General features: G+C 40.1%; 1 protein-coding gene across 1 annotated transcript; it reads left to right on the top strand.

Moving 5' to 3' along the window:
• The first annotated feature begins 3,414 nt into the window (after positions 1–3,414).
• Positions 3,415–11,776, top strand: LOC100544943 (natural killer cells antigen CD94-like). Its single transcript, XM_031555865.2, has 6 exons — positions 3,415–3,611; positions 6,071–6,169; positions 7,227–7,313; positions 7,608–7,762; positions 10,101–10,213; positions 10,536–11,776. The coding sequence occupies exons 1-6, from the start codon at positions 3,485–3,487 to the stop codon at positions 10,654–10,656; spliced, it is 702 nt and encodes a 233-aa protein (XP_031411725.1). The 5' UTR covers positions 3,415–3,484; the 3' UTR covers positions 10,657–11,776.
• The last annotated feature ends 4,044 nt before the right edge of the window (positions 11,777–15,820 follow it).

The raw sequence follows: 15,820 nt of genomic DNA, 5'->3' as shown, positions 1-15,820 counted from the left end.
GACATGGTAGACACATACACTCCTGTGTTTAACTGCATTCCTTATGTCTAACCACATGTCTTTCCTCCAGATTAGTCAGGCGGGGATAGTGTATTCCTGGGGGGCCCACTACGCAATCCAAAGTGAGCCCCCAGTACACAGCTCAGCGATCTGTGCAGATTTTCAGGATCCCGTCAATGGATTCGTTGGTTAAAACCATCCACAGGGCTCACAGTTCTGCCCTTTGGCTGCTCTGACCCCCCCCTCATAAAACCAGATTGGGGAAGGAAGGTATGCTTTTGCCCTCCACTTCCCGGGATTGCCATTGCTGGACTTATCTGTGTACCGGGCATCTTCAGGAAGGGGATTTTTTCCTTCTTAAATGTGACTCTTCTCTGGGGGAGCAACCAATGTTTCTTTTAGTGCATCATTAGGGTACGTCACTGGGAAAGAACAGCTCTGTTAGGCTTTTTGGTAGATGATATATGACATAGACTGGAAGTTAGGATAGTCTCAGTTTTTCCAGTGCTCAGACCGACTATGGAGTAAGCAGTTTCCTGTTAACTTGTCATGTCACACACCATTTACTTAAACATCTCTGTGAGCTAACTTTCTACAGAGATTGTATTGTTCTGGGAAGGGCTAAGACATAGAGTCACCACCACACAAAGTGCTGCCCTTCCAGCAGCTGGCGGTCAGCACAACCCTTTTTAACCATCACTTACTGTAGCTAGATACTCTCTTACTACTAGGATGTTTGGTGAAATTTTTTTAGTCATTTTTTTAAGAAGTTTTACAGACTTGGTAAGATTTTAGTGTAAAAGCTTCTTTCAACTTCTTCCCCCCGTAGGGGCGCCCTAGTCCTCCCAATTTTTGGGAAGTGCTTTTTGCAAGGGTTGGTTTCATGCTCTCAAAAAAGATGAAAACATTTGGGGAAGAGTTGCTGATATCTGACCTAAACTTTCAGTAAATGAAAACAAACTGGGGCAGGAAGAAAAAATGCCAAATGTAGAGTGGAGTAATGCTTTCGTCTCTAGTTTACAGCACACATGTTAAAAATTAAGGCACAAAATATGTTCCAAGAGCTAGCAGCAGTCATAGCTGGGCTTGTGTGCCCGCCAGCATGAGACAGTGGCAGTTTCCCTCTCAGTGAGCTACAGGGTACTGTGTCCCCCTGAAGAAAAGAGAAGTAATTTTGTGGTCATCTTCTCACTCTGGTTGCAGCAAAGATTGTAAGGTGCAGTTTGCTCTAGCTGTCTTAATTAGGGCACTGAAAGAAATGAGGAAAAGGAGAAAATAGCTCCCTGAAAGTGGTGATAAGAAAAGAAGGAGCAGGACAACAGAAAAACTGACTTGAAATCTTCAGAGATTTCCCTCAAAATTTTAGGAAGAAAGGCGGCATAATTTCAGTTTACCTTCATACCTGTTCTGATCAGAGAACATTTTAAGAGGAAAATCACTAAATGCTTAACTTTAAACCACTTCACTTGTCATAATTTACATGTAAAGATTCCATAAATCAAACCCAATAGTTCCTCGGAGCTGCTTGCTGCTTTCTATTTACTACTGACAAATGCTGAGGGCAAAGTAAAGGAGGAGGAATGACTAAAGTGAGGGCCAATGATCTAGTGTTTCACTCAAGGGGTTTGCTGCATCTTCAGGACAGTTAAGACTGCACTGGGCAAAGGAGCTGAAGCAAAAAAGGCCAACAAAAAAGCTCTTTTTAGGGCTTTTTTTTTGAAGCCAGCAAAAGTGCTGTGCCTTTGCTGGGTGGCCTGGCAGCTTGTGGGTGGGCTACTGAGCTATCATGGGTGGAGCCAGCACTGCCCTCCCTTGACTCTTGGCTGCCAGGTTATAAACAGCCTTAGGGAGGGTGGAAGCTAGCTTCCAGGGCAAGGAGAGTGCTGCTGCCTACGGGGAATAGGGAGGGGAAGTCAGTGCATGTCCATACTGTACTGTCCATACTGTACTGCAGCAGCAGATATGGGAGGGGGATTGAGCGGCAGGTCACGTAAGCACTGTTCCTTTTTGCTCAGGGGACCTGCTTTCCTATTCACTGTCTCTGAGACCACAGGTTTAAACATGATCTCCGCCAGACTGCAGGCTTGCCAAAAGAAGACTGTGGTGGCCCAGAAATGTGTCTGTTCAGGTCTGTGGCCGCAGGGAATGCCTGAGCCTCCTGCTGCCTGGGGAGAGTGGCAGAAGTTCTACGAGCGTGAGGTGCGAGCAGATGGATGATCTTCTCAGTATGGGGATGGAGCTCAAGGAGGAGGAGGAGAGACTAAGGGCCATCAGGGAGTGTGAGCAGGAGATTGACTGGTGAAGTGGTTCATTGGCGTGCAGTTGGGAAGGGTGCCAGGATACCCCAGAAAAGTGGTGGACCCCCTGCCCTGTCACAGTCAGACAGACCTGATAGGTGAGAAGGGTTGGAAGAGAGTCCCAGCTCCAAGCATCAGGCGCACCCCCTGCCTGCCTACTCTGCTTCCCCAGGTCCCCCTAAACAATAGATTTGGGGTACTGGAAATTGAAGGGAATGAGGACACCATGAACCCACAGTAAATGCTAATACTTGAGTACTGTCCTGTATGGAAAATTGACTGAAAAGGCCTTTTACTCCAAGCTTTTCACTCAAAATTTCTTTTTGCACATGGGTAAGCTATAATGCAAGAGATGCATGCAGCCAGTGGTATTTCTGCTCTGAAAAAAAAAAGCTATCAACTGCACAGCAAGGCAGAAAGTCAGTCATAGTGTATTTCCAGTCTGCAAACAGGAAACCCTGCACTTTATACATGAGCAGAAATAGCTACCACAGAAAACTCCTCCATTGCAATTTCCCGTTGACTCACTGTTTCACCATGACATGAATCGCCATGTCTGGAGAATCATTCTGTTAAAGTTTTTGAAGAATTTTAAAGACTAGAGATCAGAATTGGAGGAAGGTACGGCAAAGTGTTAGAGATGGAGAGTGAGGAAGTCATTTCTGCACTGCAACTCCTGTGTACAGTGCAGCAGCAGAGAGATCCCCAGTGTTGCTTGATCTTTGCATGACCCAGGTTGAGTGACTATGTCAATCCTGCTAAGCTCCTGCCTCATCACTCTGTCAGCTCAGTTTTCCTTCTTCTCCATTCTGAACCTTTCTTTCTTGCTTTCTTACGTAGATAATTCTCATAGCTTAATGAAAAATTAAGCAACTATTTTGAAAACATCATAATTTAAGGAGGTAGAAAACCCTAATGTTTGGGTAGTCAGGTGAAACTGTTCTAGGCTCCAGCCAAGAACCAAGACTCCTGGCCTTCATGTTCAAGAAATTACCCATCCTTGATAGAGAATTTTTTTCTTAACATACTTTTATTATGGCACAGTAATCAGAACAGAGCCAGCTTCCTTTGTGGTTTCACTGGAAAGGCAGAAATGTAAACCATTCCCACTGCCCTATCTGTCTTTCTGCAGTGTCCCCCATCTCCCATGTACTGCTCTTGCTGGAAAGAAGTGTGACAAGCTTAAGATGGAGGATGAGGAAGGCTACACCGCACTAAATTTACGACTCCCAGCTTCAGTTATTACTGATGGATACTCAAGCTATAACAAATGTCCTACATTTAGTACTCCAGCCAATTGTGTTACAGTAGACAGTAAGTATATATGGAAATCAGTTGTCTGTCTAAATCAGGATTAGCATTTTCATCTTGATTGCTCTAGAATCCTTCAAAACTTTATAGTATATTCTTATTTAAATTTTCATTGAAAAAGCAGTCTTATGTGATGTGTCGTATGATCTTAGGAGATACTTTTTCTGAAGACTTTGAGGTCTGTATTTATGCCAATTATTTTTGTTCTATTTATGTAAACACAGAAGACAAATTCTGCCTTTGTATAGATTTTATAATTTTGGTAAGACTCATTTTTTACAGTAGGGTACTGCAAGAGAGGAAGGCAGACTTTGGAAATTGAAGGAGCTTGCTCAGCCAGTGGAAGTAGAAAGTTGCCCTGTTTTTCAGTCATAGTATGAATGCAAGCTCATATGGGAGTGTATTTTTATTTGTTCACAGTCTTTCTACATGGAAAATGAATGTTAAATAAAGTAGTTCAAAGTTTTTATGTAAGGAGACTGAATGTTAAATAAATTTTGTTAAATAAATGCATTGTGCCTGTGGAATGCCTGAGTCCATAAGAAGGCAACTTGAATACAGTTGCTGTTGCTCAGAACTTAAGGAACAGGCTTTTGTGTGAAATAAGTATAATTGATGCTAATCATATATTGAACAGAACAGTCATAGACTAAACTGATATAACTCTGGTGCTGTTTGGAATAGATCCAGCACTATCCTCTGAAAATGAAAAGGATGGATAAGCTATTGGCAAGCAGAAGCCAGAAGGGCAGGGATACATATTAGGTAGTCTTATCTAAAAGCAGAGTTTCCCAGAAGGAAACATGGTGGCAAGCTCAGAAAACTCTTAAATGACCTCTTTTTGGACTTAAAAGACATGTAGATAGACTTATGTACCAATTAAGTTAGGAGTAATCACCATAGTTCATCTTTGCAATCTCCATCTTGAAAGGGCTAGCTAGGTTTAAGTCTGATTAAATTGCTCAGGGTGTTGCCTGCTTGAATTTTGAAAACCTTCAGGCATGGAGATCTCACAGTCTCTGTGTGTACTTATTCCAGTGTGGAAGGGAAGAGTTCTTCACATCTAATCAGTTCTTCTGGTGCAAATTGTGACTGCTGCATTATACTCTTTTCTGTGCCTCTGAAGAGGGTGTGGCTCTATCTGTGAAGCTCTTCTACACAGTGGGGGACTGAAATTAGGTCCCTTAGCTTCCTTCAACTATTCTGTAGGTGTGACCTATATTATCCATCTTAGTGGTTCTCTGCTGGACTCCGTATAGTTAGCTCACATCTCTCTTGACTGAAACGCCCCAGCACTGGACGTGTTACTCCAGATGTGGCTTCATGGCTGTTAAGCAGAGAAGAAATTAATTTCTTTCAAGCTGCTGCCTACAGTCTTGACAGTGCAGCACAGTGAAGGTCAGCTTTCCCTTCCATAAGGGCACACTGGTGACTTGTGTTCACATTGTACACCAGCACCTTGAAATCTTGATCAAAGTATAAATGCTTTTTAGCCAGTCAGACCTCCAGCTGCACTGGTTAATGGAGTCGTACTGTTAGAAGTAGAGGACTTTGCATTTATCTTTTCTGAGCTCTGTTGCACTTACAGCTCATTCCTGCTTTAAAAAGCATCTCTACCCTCCAGCACACCAGTCACTACCCACAGTGTTATGCCTTCTGCAGTCTTGTGAAATGGCCTTAATCAACAAAGGTTAGGATCATCTTTCTCAACTGTGGCTATGTAAGTTTCAGTTACCCAGTCTGGGTATCATTTGGGCACCTCTGGAGGATAATTCTTCTCACCTTATAAAAGACTTGTTCCTTGGATGCATTGGATTCAAATAATAGTACTTGGCATATGTAGCCAGTAGAGTGTGGATTGGACTTGGAAAAGTGTTACAGAAAATTGTAGATCACTACTTCATGAAAGAATTGTATATGAAAATATTTATATTAGAGGATAGTCAGCTTTAAATTTCCGGAGGACTATATTCCCAATGGGGCATCGAATTCCAATGAAAATTTGGAAAAAGAGCCTGAAGAAGATTGCACAGTTTAATGCTGGAACATTGCAAGCATTTTGAAATTCCAATCAGAGTGCCTAGAATTTTTTTATCTAAAACTAGATGGTAACTTTTTTTCCCTCATGATGAAATCTTACAGTTTGTTTTACTATTTCTAGAATTGTGGAAATTTCAAAACTTAATTTACTTACCTACCTTCTGAGAAGAGATTTTGCTTTAAAACACCAGAGCCTCGGTAAATACATATTTTCAGTGGATATTTCTAGAAACAAAAGACAAAACAAATAACAACAACAAAAAAACCTACTAGAAATTCAGGATAGTGATAACAAAAGCTTTGTAGTAAGTAAAAGAGAAGCTCTACAGAAGAGATAAGGTGGTGATGCCAGAGAGCAGGTAACACCACTGTGTGGTTGAGGAGGCCTTTTTGTTGCTGAATTTTTTTCTTGTTTGTTCCAGGAGTGTCTGCCTCATCCGCCATAAGGCAGCCAGTAACCTTAGCGTTCTTCGCTTTGAGCCTGGTGCTGCTCACAGGTGTGGTGGTCTTAGTGTCCCTGTGTAAGTACTGTGGTGTCTCGAGGTACTGCTGTGCAGTGATTTACTTCCAGCAGTGCAGCTACTGTGTCTGTTTATGCTGACCATCCCTCCACACACCCATGGAAATAATATAACAAGAATGGAAAATTCCATGCTCCATTGTGCATTTGCACATGTCACTTGGAATGACTTTGGTCTGTATTCATGGCCTCCGCCCCATCCCACACTGACAGAAAAGCTTCCAGGTGCAACAAAACTTCCACTGCACTTAAAGGAGTAACCGAGGAGTGAAAGGCTGAATCCTTCCTCAAATGCTTAATTTTTGTAACTGAAATTTATCTCCTTGGCTACACAGCGCCTCCAGTGACTATTACTGCAATCTTTCACTTACCATTCCCACTTTCTTGAATTGCAAGTTTTTTGCAAGGATGACAATCTTGATTACAGTAGAAACATTTCAATTTATCAATTGGAGGTGATGCTACAGTATGTATTGAAGCAAAGAGAGTTCAAGCTCCTTTTCAGTGGGAGGGATTCTTTTGCAAGCACCCAGGACAAACACTCCGGGCAGTCCATGGTTGTTAGCCCAGAAACGTTTCCATGAGTTTCTAGTTCGCCCTCCAACGCGTCCCAAGCTGAAGTATTAGTAAACATGAATAAAATCATTTATACCTTTGTTTAGATCACTTTTGAAATTCTCAAAGGATGGAAATGCCACCAGTTCTTTTCTCAGTGCTGAACCTTGATGAAAAGCTTTTTTCTAGTTACCAACATAAATATCTGAAGTCTTAATTTGTGATGGTTGCCCACTGTCATATTACTTTCTTCTCTTCAGAGCAGTCTTGCTCCCTTTTTGTAAAAGTCCTTTAAATAGCTGTAGACACCTATTAAATCCTTTTGCAATTAATTCACTTTTGGCTGAAAATCTCCTTCACTCCACTCCTTTAAAAAAATAACAATACAGATAATGTATAGGCTGGACATGCTAATAAACCAGACAAAAATTGGAAAAATGCCAAAAGCTACAGTTTAAAATTATTTTTAAAGAAAAAACTGATAAGAATTTTCATCCCTTCAGTTTTTCAGATACACCAGGACCCTGAAGAAGGAAAGAAGCTGCAGACCATGAGGGAAGCATTGTGTTTTGAAAGGAGGGCAAGGAACGGTAAATGTAGTTATTATGTACAAAAGCCTGAATCATCCACTTTCAGAGCCCATTGACTGAGAGCTGTAAAACCATGGGGAAAATAATCTGTTCACCTACTGTATGCTTTTAAGTGTGGTGGTATTTGAGATGTAGATATGAACAAACTAACATGTAAAACAACTTGTCTCTCACAGGCCTCCAAACATCTCAGATGATTCATAACTACCCTTAATCTTCTTTCCTCAGTCAAGCCAGCAGCTAAAGCCCCAGTGTTACTTGCAAATCTGCAAGTACTCTCTCTCTGATTTTTAGAAACAGAATGTGCTCTCTGTCCAGCAAGGTGGAAAAGCAGTGAAGTTGGCAGCTGCTTCTACGTTTCAAAACAGAAGAAAACATGGAAAGAAAGCCAGGAGTTCTGTTCCACAAGAAACTCCACACTTCTTGTGCTGAAAGACAAAATAAAGATGGTATAGTTTTAATCTCATGCTTCCTTTATGTCACATGTATTTTAACTTCAAGAAATGTGGCGACCAGAAATTAGTTTGGTCATTTACAGGGCCTTTGTTTGTTTTCTCTGTTTCAAGTGGTCTTTTTGAAAATTACAGGATTTTCATGACTTGTAACACTTTCTTGTGTTACACTAATTGTGTTAGCAAGAATAACACAATTTATGAAATACCTAAATTAGCTTATCCCTAGATTTTCACGGAAACAGTAGATTGCATATTGTCAGTATGGGAAGGACACCGAACACATAGAACATATATCTCTGTTATCTCTTTCCACAAGTTTTGTTACTGAGAACTCCTAGCATCAAACCTAGGTCTATAATTGATCTAGAATGGCCAATACACCATGCTGTCATTTGCTGTATAAAATGGCAGTCAACAGTTTGGGTTTTGTCACAGTATTACATCCTTCAAAGACTGACATTAATGACAGCAGAAAGGATAGATAGCAGAGAATTTTATTATGACTGAATAAGGTTTAGGGGATTCATAGTTTTAAATAAGCTTCTTAATTTTGTTATTTTTGTTGACTAATGAAAAATTATTAATTACTGGCAGAAACATATTTTCCCTTTCTGTACTCATGCGTCTGGATACCTCTTTTTCACTAGCTATTAAGCTTATACAAAGCCCAAAAATCCCTATTTGCTTTTGGTTACGTAAAACTTTTGAAAGGAAAACGCTTGTTTGAAAATCCCTCCTTTTTTCAGATGGAGTTAGTTTCAAATGTGAGTTCTCAACTCTCTTACTTTAAGGCTTAAAATACCCATTTGGATTTTTTTTAAATGAAAATCAGATGGATAGACACAAGTAGAGAACTGATACATTAATTAGTCTAGCAGAACTGAAGAGCAATGAAACTGACAAAGGGTCTCGAAAACAAGAGTTATGAGGAGCCTAGAGAAGAGGAGGATAAGGGAAAACCTCATCACTATCTTACAACTACCTGAAAACCTGAATGGAGGCTGCATGAAGGAGAGTGTTGGTCTCTTTTATCAGGTGCCAAGTGATAAGATGTGATGCCTAAGCAGCCTAAAGTTGCACCAGGAGAGGTTTGGATTAGCTGTTCAGAAGAACTTCTTCATGGAAAGGATGGTTAGGCATTGCCCAGGGAAGAGAAGTTTCTCCCCTCCCCATCCCTGGAGATATTTAATGGATGTGTGCATGTGAAACTTAGGGACACAGCTTACTGATAGACTTAGTAGGGTTAGGTGATGGTTGGTTTGATGATCTTAAGGATCTTTTCAACTTAAATTTTCTATGGAAAAATTTCTTCTCAACTTTAAACTTTCTATGATTCTATGATCCTGAGCTTAGAATCCTTGTCCACATTGCTGGACAATACCACATCTTGAATGACCATTCAAGAGATGATTTTGGTATGCTATATAAATCCATGTGTAGTTTGATGACAGATGTGTGGGTGTTTGCTTTATCTTCCATGTTTGGTATATATCACTGGAACCTGACTAAAACTAGGCCAAGTTAAGCTAGTTGTAGATTTTCGATTTTGGATGAGTCCCTAAGCATCCCTACTAAGCAATAGCTTCTGGAGGATCTGAACAGGTTAAGATGCTGAGGAACCTCTTAAAAAGCACATATAGGGAATTATTCAGGCGCCTAAACATAGTTGTCTAGTGCAATCTGAGATACATTGGAGTATATTCTCTCACCTTTAAATAATGCTTCAGAAAGCATAATTCTCCCATACATTATGGGTGTCTGCCTGCCAGACCTAGGACAACACTTTAGACAGCTAAATGGTGTTAGAAGACTATGCTTAGCAAACAAATTCTCCCCTGTAGGCCGGGATTCATCCCACTTAACACCAGATATCTGCAGTATAAGTGGTCTCCAAAGCTTCTTACTTAGGCTTCATTGTAGCCAATACAATCACTATTCTTTACTATTCCCACTGCATGAGATGAATCACTTCTCAGGCTTCATTAGCGATTTTGGCCAGATCTCTGCTGACTCTAACTGGGGCTTCAACAATGCCCTCATGTCTGTAGTATAGATACCTTAAGACAGAAAAAATAATATATTTTTCTTTATAAAAGCATTTCTTTGGCAGACCCAAGGTACATTTATTTTGTGACAGTTCAATAAATAAAGATAACTGAATGATCCTATAATCAGAGCAGCCAGTATTGTATCATGGAAACAAGAATAGGCAACAGGTTACTCATATAATTGAGCAATTCCACTTTGGTTGCAGAAACTTCTCGGCTGGAAGATATAGGAATTTGAGTCTTATTTTTGAAATATCATTGTGATGATTTTCCCATTGCTACAGGTCTCTCTGCCATACGATTCACAGTTCTATTGGGTTGGATTATCATACATACCTGAAAGGAATGGCTGGTTCTGGGAGGATGGAACTGCTCTTTCAGGAGAAGCCAAAACTTGGTAAGACTTCATAATCAGTGTGGTTCTGTCTTACGGGTCCCAGTAACATGCAGGAAACTTACAATTACTCTTACTTTCCCATGTTTGCCACATATGCAATGATGAAGGAGCATGGAGATGATCATATCTGCTATAGGGCTATCAACAGTGAGTAGCAAACAACAGCTCAGTCACTGGCTCTGGACCCAAAAAGCACTAATAAAATAGCTTTGAGGGGGAAATATCTCTACACTTCAGTGGCAAATCAGTATGATAACAAATCCAAATAAAAGCGCATAATATCACTGGGACATTATTAATTCCCCTCTTTTAATTTTTCTAGGACTGTATTAGGTGAGCACACCTTCTGTGCCTCCTTATATGGACAGATTATTTATGCCAGTAACTCCTGTTCGACAAAGCAATCCTGGATCTGTGAGAAAGGAGCTGTTCAATTTGCCTGAAGAAGCACCGTGAGAAGGAATGTGGGTTCTGTCACTGTTAGATACCATTTCTAGGAACCAGGTGTTTTAAATGTACTTTTATTTTTGTTTGTTTATCATGCAGCTTTCTCAGAGTGTTAATTCAAATAGACGGGTCAACAGAGATTAAACTTCCTCTTTGCCTGCACTCAGGCTCATAAATGAGAGAAAAATACTACAAAGCTAGAAGCTACAAGCCTAGGAAGCAATTTTAAAGGGTTAGCAACAGTTAAGTAATAATTCTTACATGAATCTTTAGAAGGGCAACCACACATTCTCACAGAGCCATATATTTCTTGTGCTTCTGTTAGAGTTTCTCCTTTCCTCAGCATTCTACAGCTGCCAGTCATAAACCACTCCATCTGCATCCTTGATGATTTTATCCACTGAATTACTGTACACACTAACTACATAACCCTGTTACAGACTAGTTTGCCTACTCATGCCCTTGTTCCTAATTCTGTTGTCCCAGTTCTTCCTTTCTTTGAAGTGTAGAAATACAGAATGAACACAAGGTTCTGTTTATTAATAAAACTCTTTTTGTGTATGCATTAATATCTATACAAACAGAAGCACATTTTTTAGAAGAGTAGAGGAAATCCCTGGAAGAAATCTCTAAAAATTAGAGTCAAATGTCACGTGCATATTAAAATATTACCTAAACAAAACTTCAGTGCTTTAATAAATAGAACTGCTATGCAAATATTAGTAAGGATAACAATGACATGCTTTTGTTCACAGATTATCTCAATGAGTACTCAAACTGATGCCGCATCTGTTGCCACAAATCTTATCTATGTTCTTGTGTTGTATCCACACTGTTTGGCATTTCTGGAGTCAAAGACACGTAGTATGTGTCATATACTATTAAAGTATTTGTCGCACTTCCTGGAACAAAGCAATGCCTCTAGATTTCTGGGTAGAGTTTCATGGCATGAGTTCATTGAAGTTTGTGTATGGAAATAATAGACGGATGTTTTATATCATACACGAAACATTCCTTATGCATGTATATGTATGTATATAGATAAATATGTATGCAGTAGTGCTTGGAGACCTTCCTTAAAATAAATTAAATACAATGCTGTGTCTTTAATAATCATAATTTCCTTTGAAAGTGATTTCAAAGGCTGAAGCAATTCCTTCAACAAACAAACAAACAAACAAACAAACAAACAAAAACCCCCAAAAACCAACAACCCTCAATCTAGTGTGATGAAAGATATTTATGAACTGAATTCTTTCACAGTACTCAGTAGAGCCAAGTCCTAATGTATGGATACTGGAGATTTTCAGAACAATTCTGTTCTGTGATTCTATGAGCTACCAGCTGAACTATCTAGAACTCACTGCTGTTGCAATCAAACGTGCATATCTGAAAGTAGGGTACAATATTTCATCCATTCAAAGGTTTCAGCTCCTTCAACTTGAAAGAAAAAGTTCACAGGTAGCAAATAAGCTGCTAAGTTTTGCCCCATTTTTTTTTTTTTTAAACTAATCATGGCTAACATACAACTGGTTTTGTATAGCTGCATTGTAAAAAAAAATGTTAGGCCCTGGGTTTCCTGTTAACTGCTTGTGTTAAGTGCATTCACTATTAATGCAGGGAATGTATGAATGAGTTCTCAGATGCTGAATATGAGGAAGAAGACAGATACTCTCATTTAGAGCATCTGCCACGAGGGCCATCCAGACACTAATTGTCTCTGAATATCAGTGAAGGTGCAACTGACGCTTGCTCTTTGAACTTCTTGCGCCATGGTATTCAATGACAATAGAGATGGTCTATCCTTTCTAGTTCAGTAAATGAGAAGAATATGTAATTATAGGATTAATGTTTATTTCTGTGCGCTATTTCATTGTTTTTCGTTTTGTTCCGTTTTGTTTTGTTTTCTGATAAGAATAAGCATGCAAGAATGTGAAAATAAAGTGTTGCCCTAAATTTCTGTAGAAATAAGACAGGTGGCTTCAGGTTCAGACTCTGAAGTCTGGAATTGGTTATAATGTAATTTGTTTTCTTGATGTTCATTTATACAAGAAATTGCTACAGACACTAGATGATCTGACTTTAATAGAAAAAAAAGCTTTCATGTTTTGCTCTCTGTGAAAGACTGCCGAAGAGTCAGACACATGCCTTAGAATCATATAGAATGGCCTGGGTTGAAAAGGACCACAATGATCATCCAGTTTCAACCCCCTGCTATGTGCAGGATCGCCAGCCACCAGTCCAGGTTGCCCAGAGCCACATCCAGCCTGGCCTTGAATGCCTCCAGGGATGGGGCATCCACAACCTCCTTGGGCAACCTGTTCCAGTGTGTCACCACCCTCTGTGTGAAAAACTTCCTCCTTAGGTTCTTGTATATAAGGCTCTCCCTACCCTGCCTATCTGCCTTAGCTTAGTATCAGTTTTTACCCACCTGGTTGGAATGTTCTGAAAAACAAAATACCTGACATACTCAGTCTACTCTGTACTTGTTTCTGCCTCAACAGCTTTTTGTGAAAAAACAACCCCTACAGTCATTTTGTAAGAAAGTTACACATTCAGTAAGAGCCTATGCCTTAGTGCTAGAAGTTTTCTACTGCAAAAACACTATCTAGCTCTCACAATTCCCCTCTTCTTTTCTTTTTACTCTTTTGTGTTTTTGCACAGGGAAATGGAACAATTACAAAAGAGGAATAATCTTAATAGCCTAAGTTGATTGTTGCTAACTCTAGCCTATCAGGTCTACTTTTCTTGCAGTTTTCCAAATCTTAATATATATGATTATTATCAAGAACAAACAGCTTATATACAAAACAGAATAACCACAACAGGCTGGAACATCTTGTTGAAAAGCCCTGTTGCAATGGGCAACCATTCCAAAAGGATATCCCACCACTGTTGTTCTCTATCTTTCTTCATTCGTTCTATGATACTGTTCACTGTGATCAGAATTCCTTGTCCACTATTTTCTAGATTGCTTCAGCAACTGTTCCAAGTCCTTACAACAATTTCTCCACCATCATGTGTTTCATTCCAATATACACAGGTAGAAATCTCAATTTTTGGGATTTTCTGTTCTAATACCATTAGTATGCAGAGCTTCAGTTTCAGTGGGTTTACAATAGGCAGATCCATTAATTAGTTGGCAGCCAATTTGTATTTTGTATCCTGGTAGAGCATGACATTTGGCTGTCTGAGAAGTATCATCCCAACCCCATTCCTATTCTGAATACATTTTGGTCCCATGCATAACCACAATAGCCAAATTCAGGTCTTTGTTGCTGGGATGTATTCCCACGCTTCCAGTTTAGTTAATGTGAGCTTGAGACCATGGCCATCTAATGACCCCTTCCAGTCACAAATCGCCCAAGTGATCTGAGTCCTAAAAGTTGTACAGGCAGGATATCCTCAGAGAGAGAATATTGTTGTGAAGATAGCTGCAGTTATGAGAATATCTATTTTAAACATACGTGATAGCCCAAAATTCTGGTTAGACTATGAACAGTCTAAAAGCACAGGATATGTAAGTGTAAAGTTATGCCAACAGTCTGGTCTTTGATTGACATAAGACACCTTGCAGTACTCATAAAATTCTCTACAGAGATAATTGTTACCTGGGATGCCTCTTTGTAGGTATTTCCATTTTTCATTCTGCAGCTTACTTGGACTTCTTCAGATTTTCCTGCTAAGGAGATTATTTGCTTAAATTTATCCTGGATAATTTTTGTTTAGAGTATACTTTATTTCTATGCATAACCACAGTAGTCGATATGCAAGGAAGAAGGAATGGTGGTATGGCTCTCTAAGTTAGAGAGGGTTTTGATGTTGAGATTGGGGCTGGGAATGATAAGGTTGAATCTCTGTGGGTAAGGATCAGGAGGAGGGCCAAAAAGGTGGATATCCTGTTGGGGGTCTGTTACAGACTGCCTAAACAGGATGAAAAGACAGATCAGGAATTCTAGTAACAGCAGGCAGAAGTTGCATGATTTCCAGCACTTGTTCTTATGGGGGACTTCAACTTCCCTGATAAACACTGGAAACACAATACAGCACCGAAGCAGCAGTCTGGGAGGTTTCTAGAGTGTGTGGAAAATAAATTCCTGATGTAGCTGGTTAGAGAGCCTACCAGGGGAGGTGCCCCCCTAGACCTGCTGTTAACAAACAGAGAAGGACTGGTGGGAGATGTGAAGGTTGGGAGCTGTCTTGGACAGAATGACCATGAAATGGTAGAGTTCTCTATCCTTGATGAAGTCAGGAGGAGACCTACTGGACCTTTAGAGGACAGACTTTGAACTGTTCAGGACACTAGTAGGGAGACAGCCTTGGGATTCAGTCCTGAAGGATAAAGGGACCCAGGAAGGCTAGTTGCTCCACAAGAAGGGAGTCTTGAAGGAGCAGGCTGTCCCCTTATGAGGTGCACAAGCCTCATGAGGAGTGGCTGAAGGAGCTGGGACTGTTTAATCTGGAGAAGAGGATTCTCAGAGGTGAAGGGAGATTGTGGTGAGGTGGGGGACAGTCTCTTCTCCTGCATAATTAGCAATAGAACTAGAGGAAATGGCCTCAAGTTGCACCAGGAGAGATTCAGTTGGATGTTAGGAAATTCTTCTCTGAGAGTGATCAGGTGCTAGAACGGACTGCCCAAGGACGTGGTGGAGTCACCTATTCTGGAGGTGTTCAAGAAACATTTAAACGTACTGAAGGTTATGGCTTAGTGGTAAATATTGGTGATAGGAGGACAGTAAGACTGGGTGATCTTAGAGGTCTTTTCTAACCTTGGAGATTTTAAGATTCTATGATTCTCTGAAATTAAATGTCCAAGATACCTGACTTCTTTCTCCACATACTTGAGCTTATTTTTGGACACTCTCAGTCCCTGCTCTCCTAAGAAATTTAGGAGTTAATTTTTCTTTCAGTTTTGATTTCTCTGTCTCACAGATTAACAAATCATCTACGTAATGCAATAATATAATTCTTGAATCTGAAATGCTTCTAAAATTTATCCAAATAAATTAGGTGAGTCCTTGGGGCAAAACAGCCCACCCACATTGTTGTTTTTGTCCTGGTCCTGGGTCTTCCCATTCAAATGCAAAAAGATCTCGGCTTTCTGGATCCAAGGGACAGATCCAGAAAGTACCTTTCAAATCGTTTGCTCTAAACGATTTA

Source organism: Meleagris gallopavo, chromosome 1 (assembly GCF_905368555.1).
Source record: "Meleagris gallopavo chromosome 1, MGAL_WU_HG_1.1, whole genome shotgun sequence".
In the NCBI taxonomy this organism is placed as follows: Eukaryota; Metazoa; Chordata; class Aves; order Galliformes; family Phasianidae; genus Meleagris; species Meleagris gallopavo.
Note: the sequence above shows the minus strand (reverse complement) of the source record. Positions and strands in the feature narration are given on the sequence as shown.